Genomic DNA, 15,475 nt, shown 5'->3' with positions numbered 1-15,475 from the left:
TAAACTCTGTTTTTGATGGGCACTATTTCTACCAGAGGAAGCTACACCATCAGCCTTTCTAGACATGAAGAAGTGACTTGCTTGAAATGAGGGATAAATCTCCTCTAAATATTCATGATGGGCTTTAATCCTTGAGCTGGGAGCGGCATAATTCCTCCCTTACTCAAGTCTTTTCTGCAGGCAGAAAGCCTTTCATCTGCTCTACTAGTTCCCCCATTTAAAGGTGTGTGTGTGTGTGTGTGTGCGTGTGTGTGTGTGTGCGTGTGTGTGTGTGTCATCATTTTATAAGCGTGTACATGTGAGTGCGTGCGTGTTCACATGAGTCAGGAGTTGTGTAAAGTGCTGATCCAATGCTCCATGCATCCGTCACTGAAGCTCGAGGTCTGATAAAGCACACTACTACTCTACTATACTACTGTACGAGCAAATCGCTCCATGGTGAAGCCAAATCTCACGATTTATGTGCACACACACACACACACACACACACACACACACCACTCCGATTATCAAGCCCGACTTGGGCACTCACACTGTTATTGTACCGTATGAACTGTACAGTATATGCTACTGTCATGTGTTTTGTATTGTAGTCTCAGCAGGACTTTCTTGTGTAATCCTCAAACTGCTGTAGCCATGTGGTTTTATTGCTTTTCAAAGAAATCAAATCAAAAAGACAATTGTCAATAAAGTTTCATTTGAAAGCCCAGAGGAATCGAATGGAATCAACACAAAAAATGATTATTCCCTGACAACGTTTCTCTATTTGTTTTGAAAGTCAATCATCTCTATGGTGGCATAAGCCTAAAAGCCTAAAATATATTTATACTATCACAGTCATAACTGCCCAAGTACAATCAAACAAACTACAAAGTGTCATGAAGTTGGAAGAATGTGATCTGAAAAAGAAATCACTGATGTGGTCAACGGTGGCAGAGATACAGTAGTAAATCACTCACTTCTGGACGCCAAAGACACTTTAACCCATTTTGGTGTTTTAAACATTATGTTATAATTTAGCTATTGAAAAATAGCAGATCTACAAGCTCATAGCGCGCCACCGAGTGGCGCGCTACGAGCTTGTAGGTCTGCTATTTTTGAAAAATCGTGAAAATATTTATTTCAGAAAACTAAATATTTAGTTTTTTTTAATTTTGAGGTCAGGCCTAAATGGGTTAAAGGTATATTCAGTGATTTGACTTAATTCAAATATCACTTATTTTTTCTTTTTTTCTGGATAATCCTCCCTACTATAGAGTGTGCTGACCATATAAAGAGTTCCTCCCTGTCCCCAGTGAGCCCCTGGGGTCAAAAAACCCTAGTTTCAGTTTTGGTGGCAGGTGGCAAAACCGTCATCCAATCAGGATGAGAGGGGCCTTCCTTCAATCATGATCGAGTGGGGGCGGGCCTTGGTGCACATGCTGTTGGCCTGTTGCACTTCCCCCCACTGTAGAGCGTACATGTGCACATTTTGTTACTGGGGCGGACTGGGTGGTTTTCCAAATCACCCAAATCACTGAATGCTCCTTTAAAAGATACATCCTAAACGAAAGGCCTGAAACTCCATCCCACAGTCCCCAGTAAGGGGCTGTGTGATGATTACTGATTACCCATGGCTCCCTGGCTGCATCGGAACTTCCAATGTCACCTTGTTGTTAACGCATTAATATTACACCCTCGGGTCATAATAGTGTCTTCCTGATGCCACTGGTGTGTCCAGGCAATTCTGATTAGTCCTAGTTTATCCCAACAGTCAATCGGCTCCTCAACCCCCCGCACAGTGCACGAAGGAAATGTCAAATTCGCTATGACTCAGTGAAAATTGTGAGGCTCAAATATTACACAGTGTAAGCCCAGCTTAAGTCATGACATTGCTGTTGGAAGTTTTGCAGGGAGTGCATGTATCACATAGGAGACGACTTGCTTCACTGAATTCTAATTCTCTCCCCTTTCCTTTGAAGTATGGTTTGTGCCACAGAGCCGTGTTCAGTCTTCCTGCTTCACTCCATGGCCCGATACATGAAATCCATGACAAATTAGAACATATTGTTAAAAGTAGTGCTATTTCTTCATAGAGAATAATGGCTGACGATTCCAAAGGCAGACTACAAAATCCAGTGTACAACACTTTTAGGGTACAAAGCACTCTACTGCTGCTGCATTCCAGAAAAAACGTCTTAACTCATTCCTTTTCACAACTAATGTTTTCAATCTTCAAAAGGTTTCGGTTCTGAGCGAATAAATGAATAAATAAAAAACATGCATGGATGCCTGCAGGTATAAGTAGAAGTACACCGTTTTATAATTGTACTTATAATAGCACTAGGGTGCCATGCTTTCTGCCGTGTTGTTCTTGCTATGATGTTGTGGTCAGTTGCAGGAAATTGAATTTGAATTTCAAAATCCGGTCGTGCCACTGCATTGAACATACAACATTTTATTTATAGCTGGGTCCCAATTCTTCCAAAATCAACAAGATTGTGCACTTGGTGACAAGTTTTTGATTTTTGGCATGGTATTGCCGCCTAGTGGTCTGTTTGTAATGAATCTAAAATTAAAGTATATGGTTAAAAAACAAAATAATTGATAAAATAACATGCTAAATAACATTCTAAAAAAATCGGGGGAAAATAACTTCTGGAAAGGCATCATTTTCAAGATGGCGTCCACGATGGTTGCCGTGAGCTTAAAATGCCTATGAACTGGGATTTAATACATAAAAAAATTATGCACTTGGTGACAAGTTTTTGATTTTTGGCATGGTGTTCGGTACCTTATGCCCATACCTTGAAAATTATGCCTTTCCAGAAGTTATTATTCCCTACATTTTAGTATGTTACATACCCAATACTAATTGAATCCATTGAAACTTTTCTTGTATCAATTATTATGGTTTTTAACCATATACTGGCCCATTTAATATTAGATTCATCGCAAACTGACACACTAGGGGGGCTGCCCAACTCGTTTGCGATGATTTTTGAAAACCTTGTGCCCATACCTAACACCATGCCAAAAATCTAAAACAAATGCACAATTTTAACGAATTGGGACCCAGCTATTAGTGCATCCACTTGTTATAAGTAGAAGTGTGTTTCCTGCTTTCAAGGCAGCATAAGATCCCTCTCGGAAACTCGGAAACTCCCTGAAGTGTGACGAGAGGACGAACGGCCGTGAAGCTTTGGTTGTGGTCTGATTTGAGGCTGGCTAGGTAAAGAAGGTGTGTAAAATGGATTGACATAAACTGAGATGCAAAGAGAGGAGAGGAGAAAGTAGGGTAAAGGGTGGTTGTGTGTGTGTGTGTGTGTGTGTGTGTGTGTGTGTGTGTGTGTGTGTGTGTGTGTGTGTGTGTGTGTGTGTGTGTGTGTGTGTGTGTGTGTGTGTGTGTGTGTGTGTGTGTGTGTGTGTGTGTGTGTGTGTGTGTGTGTGTGTGTGATTCAAAAGGATCATCTTAACTGTACAGTCCAACACCTGCACATTGGGATGTGTACTAGCCTTCGCATATGCCCATATATTTTTGTTTTTTGGTCCCCGTCCAAAATGTACTTTGTGTATTTGTGTGCAAAACTTCTTGTACCTGGTTATTGTTAGTGTACCATTTTGGAGTATTGTTGTATATATTGTATAGGTTTCTGGAGGTATTCTCATGGATGTATTATTGGCTGCTCTATAACTTGACCTGTACGATGTAGCTTTGAAGCGTAATTATGTATCTGCCGCTTGGCCAGTTCCCACTTGAAAAAGAGACGCAGTCTCAATGTGTTTTTACTGGTTAAATAAAGGTATAAAAAAAAGGCAGAGACACGCACGCACGCACGCACGCACGCACGCACGCACGCACGCACGCACGCACGCACGCACGCACGCACGCACGCACATCGCAGTGGTGTTGTCACATCCCATGCACCTTGGTTCTCCTTGCTCCTCCACAGCCTGTCAGCGCACATAACCCTCTCCCACAGCGCATTAGTCCCTCAGGCATCCCTGTCTCCTTGGCTGCACTGCTCACCAGGCCCTCTGTACTAAAAACTAAAATGTGCATTTGGGCATGTTTGATTTTTCTTCCTCTCAAACTGATTGAGTTGGAATTCCAGAGACACACTTGTGCCACTGTTGCTTTGACCGACGTACTGCACACTGGTTCAGTGATGGGAACAGTCCCACCCACGAGGAGGGAGACGGAGTTGATTACTGATGAGAGAACGTAAAACAAAATATATGCATATTTTAATTTAATTAAAAAGTATGGTAAGTGATATTTCTTTGTTAAAATAAGTGTCAAATAGTTCTGTATTCTGATCATTATACTATAGATAGAGTGTTTGTTCAATAATAGTGGTCCCCCTGTCTAAATAAAATAATTTTACGGTCAGGATAACAATGTTATCCAATTAGGTTAGAGAACTCAAACAGGGCACAAGATAAACAAGTGAAATTGGAAGTGATAACACAAAGAAATGAGCAGACAAAATTATAATTGGAACACTATAAAATTGCATGCATCATTGAAGACTTGGCTCATTGATTCCAAATCCAGCTGGGATACGTTTAAATCCTACACAATACAATGGTGTTATCCTTCTGTTACCAGCTGAGGATCGCACATGTTCTTCTGGCCTGTTCTTTTTTCTATGTAGTAGGATAATTTTAACCCATCCAAATGATATAATACTTACTCTGGTGAGACGTAGGAGGGGCCCGGACAGGAGTCAACCCACAGAGCCTAGTCCTTCCACGCGCCGGAATAGTACCTCCCAGTCCCAGTTTCAAGTACAACTCAATACAAAAACTGTCAACTATGTGAGTTGACAGACTCTTGTTTACAAGAGGGTCCGCCATTTTCAATTCATCATAACATTTAGAGACGTACAAATATACACTTCTATATAGCCAAAAACAGGAAATCATCATAGAGGAGGTAAAAAGGGAAAAAAATATATGCAGTGAGGGGGAAAAGGGGTGGGTGGGGGATTCAGAATTTACGGGGGCCAGTTTTGAAATGCAGCTGTCCGTACGTGCCCTTTGAGAGTGGTTTTGAAGAATTCAAGGGATTCGCATGTCTTAATGACTGTTGGTAGGGCGTTCCACATTTTGGTGGCATAGGAGTGAAATTAATTTAGTCCCTTGTTTGTGCCGAATCTGGGTTGCACATGGTTTGTTGAACTCCCTCTGGTGTTGTGGTTGTGGATTTTGTTGACATTAAGGAAGTATTTAGACAGGTACGTGGGTATCTTGGTGGTGTAGCGAATCTTGTGGACAAGACCCATTGCAAGATGCTGTACTCTGTCGTCAACCCTAAGCCATTCCAGCCTGTCAAAATGGGCAGGGGTGAGGTGGGTTCGTGGAGTGAGGCCAAGTAGTAACCTGACCGGTTTGTCAGGTTACTACTTGCCAGTGAGGGGGCTCCTCACTGGCAGGTGAGTAAGTATAGGATACAACAGTTACAACACAGACATTTGTGTGGGGAGGAATTAATTGGCATAACGCAAGGAATTATTGGCTACTCTAAAATGAAAAACAAAACAAAAAAACACACCTGTGACCGGCAGGTCGCTCAAAACGATGTTATTTAGTCTGGAGTTGTCTGGAATGAATGGCCTTTTCTGTCACGCACATTCTGACACATGTAGTTATTTTGAAGTGGTCGAGGGCTGTTTTTTTTTGCAAGTGCCCCTGTGTCTAATGCGCCCTCTCTGTTGTTTGTCTTTGGTCCTTATGCAGTGGCCCTAGCCTTAATCAGTGAGTCACAGCCAGAGGAGCTGATATTTGGGCTGGGGGAGCAATGAAGGGGCCGGCTGGGGTCGTCTGGAGTACAGGACAGCTGGAGTTTTTGCTTTTGTACAGTGTAGCATTAGCTAGCTTATCTTGAGACGCTTTAGTACAGTAGCACAACTGTCTGGCTTCTAAAGAATCTCTCATTTCACACACACACACACACACACACACACACACACACACACACACACACACACACACACACACACACACACACACACACACAGTCACTTGGACCATAGACAGCTGGACTACCCTGAGAATGGTGGCTCTTCTACCATGACAAGATAAATATAGAAGACACACACACACACACACACACACACACACACACACCTAGTGATGGTCGATACCTACGGCAGCAGTGATGATAATAATAATAATAATAATAATAATAATAATAATAATAAAAAAGCTTTATTTATATAGCACCTATAAAGAACAAGGTCACAGACTGCTGAACACATACACACACGGTCACTTGGTAATAATGATGTGGGTCAGACAACACAGTACAGAGTGCACTAAAATGGAGAGAGAGAGACAGAACCAATAGCATGGGCGAGAGAGAGTCTGAGTGAGAGAGAGACGGAACCAATGGCTGAGGGAGTGAGCGAGACAGAGAGAGAGACAAACAGCTCCAAGGGAGTCTGAGTGAGAGAGACAGAACCAGTGGCTGAGGGAGGGAGAGTGACACAAAATAATGGTGATGTAGCCATCAGCCATTGTTTCTGTGTCTCTCTGTAGATCTGCTATTTTTGTCAAATTGTCATGTGTGACAATTCTAAGACTTGAAAACGCCTGAACTAGTCTAGACCAAATGACATAACCTACTTTACATTGCAGTACAACACAACACACGAGCACAGCGTGTGTGTGTGTGTGTGTGTGCGTGTGCTGTTATTCATTTTAGAACTTCAACTTAACATTTAGCAAGATCGTATCCTTGTTTTTTTGTACCAACATATACAAATACAATGTAAGTACTGTATGTGAATATGTAATATATAATACTTGTATAATATCACAATTATTGATTGATAGTTGAGAACATTTTGTATTTTACATTGTTTGAATAGGTTGTTTTTTTAATGGTTTTTTTTTGTGGCTTTCGCCTTTATTTTACATTTTGAATGGAGGGATAGACAGTAGGCTGAAATGGGGGGTGACATGCAGTAAAGGCTGTCGGGATCGGGAGTCGAACCCGCGGCACACTGCCAGACTGGATTACCAGCCAAGGTGCCTGGACCGCTGAGCCAGGCCTGAATAGGTAATATTCAATGAAAAGAATATATAAGAATATATCATTAGTAGCTACATGTGGCGAGACATACAGTAACTTACTATGATGTACTTTAAAGCTGTGTGTGTGTGTGTGTGTGTGTGTGTGTGTGTGTGTGTGTGTGTGTGTGTGTGTGTGTGTGTGTGTGTGTGTGTGTGTGTGTGTGTGTGTGTGTGTGTGTGTGTGTGTGTGTGTGTGTGTGTGTGTGTGTGTGTGTGCTTATCTGTCTCTGTATGTGTGTCTCTGTATGTGTCTGTGTCTGTCTGTCTCCGTTCAGGCTATATTTAGTGTGTGTGTGTGTGTGTGTCTGTCCTTGGAGACCGCACAATGAGTGGGTCAGACTGTGTCCTCGCTGGGAGGTTATCAGACCCCACAGTGCTGCTGTTGGATGACTGGGACTGATTCAAATACAAGATCAGACTTTAAAATGCTTGTGTCACAGTTGTGGATCACTGTCTTACCGGATGTAAAATCAACTCCCATGTGACTAACTCTGTTAAGGGAAAGTCGGGTCAATGTTACAGTACAGTATGTCGCATGTTTCTCTGCCCATGTGCGTCTGGGTACGTGCTGTGTTAAAGGAGAATGCCTTTTATTTTCGCAGTCGCAATATGTGATATGTTGTAACTTGTAGTTTGTAGAGCAATATAAAAGCCCAAGTAATGATGTTCCACCCAGTGAAAGCTGAGTTGAAAATCTTGTGTTGAGGTGACGACAGTTCCCGGCTGTGTATTTAATATATGCATAGAGAGAGAGAGAGAGAGAGAGAGAGAGACCTTTCTGATTTCAGTGCCTTTGGCAGCACAATAAGGGCATGTTTTTCTTTTATATTATTTTTTCACAGCATTATGCTTCACTGCTGAACTTGGTCACCTCTATGTGGGATGGTCTCTCTGTGTTTTAACCTTCCTCGTCTGCTGGGGTTATGGCACACAGCGTGACTGCCCACACGCGAACCAAACAAAACCGTGCAAAGAGAAACCCACAAGGAAACCAAATGCATTGTTCTTAACAATCAATCAATCAATCAATCGCTGACCCTGTCGACAGAACGTTTTCTCACCGCCTGCCCAGAGAGAGAGAGAGAGAGAGAGAGAAAGGGAGAGAAATTGCTGTGTGTGATATGAAGAGGCAGCGTGACTTAGGGTAGCACCCTGTCTGTTCGCCTTACTGTCAGCCTGTGTGGATGCTGCTGGGCAATTTGGAAGGGCGTGTTTGCATTTTATTTGTATTATGAGGGATGCCAAGAGAGCCTTCCTCTGTCTCTCCTTCCTTCCTTCCTTCCTTCCTTCCTTCCTTCCTTCCTTCCTTCCTTCCTTCGTTCTTTCCCCCTTTACCTGTGCCCTCTCTCTCTCTCTCTCTTCCCCCCCCCCCCTCTCTCTCTCTCTCTCTCTCTCCCCCCCCCCTCTCTCTCCATCTCCCCTTTAACCTCTCTCCCTCCATTGTGTCAACAGCCAAATCAGATCAGACAATTAGGCAGATGCCAGCCGAGACCTCTGCCCAGCGTGCAGGATGAGAGGATGAGGACTGAGTATAGAAGGAGCTAGGGGCGGTTGGGGTGGAGTACGTGGGCTAGGATGGGGTGGGGAGTGGGGGAATTCTGGCTGCGGTAGGGCCTGGGACCAGACCAGACCAGACAGACAGACAGTGAAAAGTCACAGCAACCCAGACTCCCCCACTGAGAGCGCACATGTGCATGTGCGTGTGTGCACTGTGCAGCTCAGGGTTCACAGTAGTGTTAGTAGCTCAGAGCCAGCTGAGCCTGCACTGGATACAGACAGACAGACAGAGACAGAGGCACATAGCAGCTCACAGGAAACAGCAGTACTGCATGTTGTCGTGCATGAGACTGGGATATCTGCTTTTAGGACCAAATTCAGGTGCTAAATTTGTTGCGCACATGCCAGGATATGCCATTTGTCTGTGGACACGTATTTAGGGGGGTGTGTGTGTGTGTGTGTGTGTGTGTGTGTGTGTGTGTGTGTGTGTGTGTGTGTGTGTGTGTGCGTGTGTGCGTGCGTGCGTAAGAGGGAGAGTGAGAGGGAGAGAAAGAGAGAATACGTTCACATGCTTTTGTATTATGCATGCATGCATGCTTGCATTTGTAATGTGTCAAGACTCTAGTAACAGTGAAGGGTGGAACTAATGTCGGACAATCAATGTTTCCACTGATGCAGGTTGTAAAGTGACAGCGGGGGGACAGATATCAGCGACGCGCCCAGAGCCACAGGGAGAGGTGTGGCCGCGAGCAGCCGAACAGCAGGCCCTGGACACACAGTTCCTATCAGGTAGGAGTTCTCCCGTGTGGAATTACAATTACCACGACAACAATAACAACAACACTAATGCTACTATGAATACCATGTAAGAATCCAGTATTAAGATATTGAGAAAATGTGTATTTTAACAATGTATGGGAACCTCCAGCCTCCAGAATGACCTCTCTATCATTCCCCTTTGACTTGTGTTAATCAGAATCGTGTTTCTGTTCCATTCAGAAACATGCTGTTCAATTGTTCTTGTCGTGGTTGCACCGATTGATTGGATTCAAGTTCAAAGGAACCTTGGTATTGCAATTCGTAAAGACGAGTACAGTATCATAGACATAATAACGTACAAATTAAAGGGCATTCATTTAGCAATATACCTCACATGGTATATTGTGATTATGCCACAGTCACTGTTCAGCCCCACATGTAGCAGAGAATTCTTTCAATGTTTACTCTAAATACCATTTTGTTTAAGATTTCACCTTGTTAAATATAGTTTTAAAAATATTCTTTAAATATGCTTTAAAATATTTTAACCTGGTACCCCTATTTTGGGTAAAATAAAAAAATATATTAAAAAAGAAAATACAATTTTACTTTTATTTTAAAACAAATTGTTAAAAACTAGAGAGGTGCCCGTGGGGCCTCTACGGCGGTGCCCGTTGGGTACTGGCCTACTTGGAATGATGCAAGTTGGAAATGAATGTCTGTGTCCCTTTTATGCCCACCGTCAGAATGATGTCAGATTTCTGCATGTGTCCCTTTATTCCTATATGGAGTTCTGTGTCAGCCATGCCCAAATATGGAGTGTTGTGAGGTCAGAACAGGCCAGCTCCATATATGGACCCTGGGCAGGGGCCTGGTCCAGAGGCCTTGGGGCGGTTCTGAACAACCGTGGGTCCGACCGACACGACACCAGGCACTGCACTCCCTGTGGTGGTGTGGAACGTGTGTGTCGAATTTGAAGTCGGTGGGGCGAAGGGTTCTCGATCTACAAGCTGACAAAGCATTGCATTGTGATGAATAGTAACTTGTAGCTAGGAGGGTAGCAAGTTACTAGCAACATAAAATTGGAATTAGATCCCGCTTGATTGTGAATTTCAGGTGCTGATAACCGAAAACGACGCACATAGCCAAATCAAAGAAATAAACAAAATAAACCTAAACCTATGCTTGTCTTTATATCACTAACTAAATCAACGTAGAATTAAACATACCTGCCTAACTAATCTAACCTACAAAAAGTAACGTTTGTATATCGTTACCTCTACTCAAACATGTGACTCAAACATGTGACTTAACAGGGCCTATTGTATGCATGAGAAATAGGCTATGTCAGCATAGGCTGTTTGTCATACAACAAAGTGGGTTATCTGGTTGAATAAGTGCAGTGTAGAACTAAATGCGAGATGCAGTCCAGTCAGTGTGTCTATGTTCTGGAGCCGCAGGGCCAGCCAGGCCAGAAGCATTATATTATATAGAGTAACTTTCACCTAAAAAATAATTGAACTTAATGTTTCTCTTTGCCTCTAGCTTCCATGATGGCAGGTTATCCTGATCCGTTAGACTCCCAGACCAGTTCTTCCCAGATGATGGACTCTGACCTGATGGGAGCTTTCTCAGGTACGCTATCCAGTAAACGACAACATCACTGTTTTGTTTGTCGTTGTTGCTTGATTGATTGATTGATTGATGGATTGATTGATGTAATAATTTATAAGTCAGAAATGTAAACAGCACAAGGTACAGTCTGATAATACCAGGGGAATACCACTCATTTTCAACACTGAACTATGCCATTAATATAACTTAGAGTTGTTGTGTGGAAATAAGTCCCCTCCCCTTCTGTTTAAGCCTAGAAATGGAGGTCTAGAACTTGGGGTCATGTGATCAGTGACATAGGGAAGGTGTACTCTCGGCAGGTCAGTGGTCTTGTGGTTAGAGTGTCCGCCCTGAGACAGGGAGGTCGAGGTTCGATCCCTGGCCGGGTCATATAGTACCAAAGACTTGGGACCAGTGCCTCCCTGCTTGGCACTCAGCATCAAGGGTTGGACTGGGGTAAGTCCCTGCGTCATACTAGCGTCATGTTTAGGGGGTGTACTTGTACAACAAGCGGCCTCGCGCTACAGAAACAGGAGATAGGCTCCTGCCCTATGGGCCTCATGGCTCGACAAGGCTTACGAACTCTGGGCAGGTCCCAAATCCAGCTGAAAAGGAAAATCAGCATCTCCATAAAGCTTGTCAACATACTGAAGCACAAAGTGCTCTAAAATATCCTGATAGATGCTGTTTTGAGTCTGGACTTTATACAACACAGTGGACAACAGCAGCAGTTCACATGGAACCCCAAATCATCACTGACAGTGAAAACCTCACACTGGCGTCAACACAGCCAACTTTTGTTTGGCATCTGTTGTTATCTTTGTCCCTGTTATTATGACCATGGGTGTGCTCTAAAACTGTGAAACACATATTTTCATTTCAGATGGTCTATAACACACACACACACACACACACGTACACACACACACACACACACACACACACACACACACACACACACACGCACGCACGCACTAGTGGTGGATATTGCTTGCAATCTCACGATAGATATGTATCACGATACAGAGGCCACAATACGATATATGTCGATATATCTCGATTAAACGTTTATTCAAAATAATGACCACGTTGCACATATGCTATAAAGCACTTTCAGGCCCACAGAGATCTTTAAATTAAAATAAATGTCTAAACATCCTAACAAGGGGTCTGAGTCTGAGAAGGGAGTGCATTGCAACTCACAAGGGGGGCTTTGATAACGTTAAACAGAGGTACGTTTGGCAACACTGCGTCACCCAGATAATTCATGCCGTTTATTGCTGTATCGATACAGCAGCTTCTCGATCGATTCACCAATCGTCTGGATTTTCGATCGATATATTGCCATATCGATTAATCGAATGCACCACTAGCACGCAGTGCCACGCACGCACGCACGCACGCACGCACGCACACACGCACACACAGTTGTAAATCCACACATTCAAAGCTCTTCGAAAACATTCAAGTGACTTTGATGACCATGTGTGAGAATTGTGAACCTCCCTGACCGGATGTACATGTATAAGATGTGAGCAACTGACCTTTCCTGTCTGTCCTTGTCTCTCTCAGGTTTCTCCCATGCTGCACTGGGAGGCATGGAGTTTGGTGCTGCCCCGCTCTCAGCGGACAGGTCTTCCAGTATATCGCAGCCCCTGCAGCAGCCCCTCGTTGCCCTGGGCTCGGAGCCCCCCAAACAGCACAGCCCCATGCTGCCAGAGCCCCAGGCCCCACGCAGCCCTCTGGATCTGTCTGGAGGTGAGGAACGAGCAACGGCAACACAAAATGTCACATAAATATAATATATATAAACTGTGTTGTCATATGTGACTCCTTTTGATACAGAGACAGTCATGGCGGCAAGACTAACTGTTCTGGAGAGGAGAAAAACTTTGTTTTCCTTTTTTTTTAAATGCGTTAATAGCACAGGCAGAAGTGAACCTTTTCTCAACTCACTGTTTTCTGCAAGACATTACTCTTATCTATAAACCATATCTCCAAAACTGGTGGGTCTCACTGAACAACCAATATGTCAATTTGAAGCTATGATTCCCTGCTTTCATATAACATGAAAAAAACGAGAAAAAAAAGAGAAAAAACGTAGCCTTGGTCAGAAACGGTCACACATGTTTAAGTCAAGAATCACTTGTGTTTCCACATACAACAATTCTCTGAATTCTGATGCATGGATTCTCACTACAAGACGGAACACAACATCATTATTATTATTACTAGAAGCTCTAGTGCCGCGGGAAAACAATAATAGAAGTGTAATGGGCCTTGCAAACGTGAAGTGAGGAACGCAGGCGTTGTTGCCTGGATCAACACAGGTCTCCTCCAGGTCTATTGAAGAGGGTCTGGATCAACACAGGTCTCCTCCATGTCTATTGAAGAGGGTCTGGATCAACACAGGTCTCCTCCAGGTCTATTGAAGAGGGGCACAACAACGCAAAGCTAAACAGAATCCAGGTCTGGTGAGTCACGGGCGTGTGCACGTAACGAGAACGCGCGTAACAAATTCACGGGACCGCACTCACATAAATACGCTTGCGTATGACTTCTCCGAGCAAAAACGCAGGTTTCATTGGAAATTTACTATAGGTGTGTTTTATCGCTCCCCGTTTGCAAGGCCCTTAACGCAGAAACCTGTGCCCTGTAGAATGATGTTACCACAGGTGCGCGTCGCTGTTTGATGACGTTGCGTAGAGTGGGCCTAATGTGCAAAAGAGGTGGCTGCAATGTGCCTGAATAATGCGTTTTATATTAACTGTACAATAAGTGAAGACATTGAGGGCGGGATAATAGATCATAGACAGAGAATGATGAAGAGTCTGTGGCCAAGTTGGAGGCAGGTGGAGTGCTGCTAATGAGCTGACGCACACAGCGACGTTGCCTCTCTGATTCTGGTAGTGGGATTATTATAATTTGTCTTTCTTTTTTCTTACATGTAGAGTAGCCAATTATTTTTATATTACAACTTTTTCTATGCCAATTAAAGAATAGAAGCCCATTAATACGTCCCACTGCTTGCCACTGCTGTTGTACCCTACTGGCTCACCTGCCACTGAGGAGCCCCTACACAGACAACATAGATAGCACCTCCATCCCCTCCCTCCTTCCGGGTAAGTTGGGGGGGGGGGGGGGGGGGCTGCGTCGCGCGCCATCGTACCAAAACACGTTCTCACGGATGACAATCATGACAGTTGACAGGCCCTTAAGGTCTACCCGCTGCTATATTATTAATTATATCACAACATAATGTACGTTATATCATTGACCTAAATGGCGTGTAGCGTTTTGTTTCATTAGCGCGATCGTGATAAAATAGGCTGCAGCTGTTGTTCCGCGGCTGTGCACACATATGAAGGGGTGAAGATACCAAGGAGGAGAAGAGTCAACTTTTCGCCTCTGATTTTCCAAACAGTTTCCCGACCTTGTGAAGGAAGGTCGGAAAAACAGTTTCTAGGAATTACATTTTTGGGCAGGCAAGATGTGTCGTCGTCCCCCTCACCGCACAATAAGCACAGTAAGCACAAAAGGTTTTCAAAGACACATATGGCTGCCTGAAAGGTTGCATTTGCATTCCAATGGGTGATTGAGGCTCGTGCTCTACGCACAACGGCCAATCCGCTGCCAATCTGCTGCCTGTGTTTGTCCTCTCTTTTTTCTCAGTCCTGTTTTCAAATGGATTTGAAAATACGACGGGAAAACTTGAGATTCCCTTCTCGCGTACCAGTGGGACGTGTCCGGTCCGCGGACCGGTGGTTGGGATTGGGGAACCTCTGATCTACGGCAATGGTGTTGAGGGTAGCATTAAATAATAATAAGGCTTTAATTGACGGAGATCTATGGCAATGGCGCGGAAACTAGTCTCACATAGCCAGACAACTATTCCACCATCTCCGAACTACAGCTTCCATAATCCGAGTAAAGAAGCTGGCTTTGTGACTCTTCATAGTCATGGCGTTTGCTGCGGTTGGGTGGGGTGGGTCATTGTTGAACATTGCATTGACCTTGGTGTGCTAGTCGGATATCTTGTGTAAGAGTTTTGCCAGTGGCAGACAAATGACTGCAGTGGTGTCAAATGTCAAAAAGAAGAACGCTGGCGCTCAGGGTTTACCTTACCCCGGGCGCCAGTATGATATAAGAGCTAAACAGACGCCATGTGAATATGTGTTTGGTTGGCTAGTTCCTTTTTGTTACTATTGAGATATTACTTTGCACTGATGTCGCATTCAGACCTGTACTTCGGTATAGACTTGATGCGATCGTGGGGTGAAGTTGCATCATTTTTGCATACCTGCAGTGAATCGAAGTCAGGTGCACTTGGAAGCGAAGCGACAGCCCAGTTCTTTGGCGAACTAGAATGCGATTGTTTGATGCGCACCAGAATTCGAATGAGCCTTCACACCTGCCAAGCGAAGCACACTTACAGTTGGAGGCCATCGATATTGTCCTTTTCTTTTTGCTGAGGTTTGCGTGATCTGCGCAAAAGGACAGTTAACCCATTTTGGGCGGGAACCCCTTTTGGTGTTTTAAACATTGT

General features: G+C 43.9%; 1 protein-coding gene across 1 annotated transcript in view; it reads left to right on the top strand.

Annotated features, from left to right (window-relative positions):
* The window catches only part of LOC306913025 (uncharacterized protein), a 126,038-nt gene that overhangs the window by 50,773 nt on the left and 59,790 nt on the right, over positions 1 to 15,475 (top strand). Inside the window, exons 5-7 of the mRNA XM_079489524.1 lie at positions 9,235 to 9,345; positions 10,861 to 10,950; positions 12,502 to 12,687. Coding sequence (XP_079345650.1) covers positions 9,235 to 9,345; positions 10,861 to 10,950; positions 12,502 to 12,687 — 387 coding nt within the window. The remainder of the gene's footprint in view (positions 1 to 9,234; positions 9,346 to 10,860; positions 10,951 to 12,501; positions 12,688 to 15,475) is intronic.

The sequence above is a fragment of the Electrona antarctica genome (genome assembly GCF_951216825.1).
Source record: "Electrona antarctica genome assembly, chromosome: 20".
Classification (NCBI taxonomy): Eukaryota; Metazoa; Chordata; class Actinopteri; order Myctophiformes; family Myctophidae; genus Electrona; species Electrona antarctica.
This window is presented reverse-complemented; position numbering and strand designations above follow the sequence as displayed.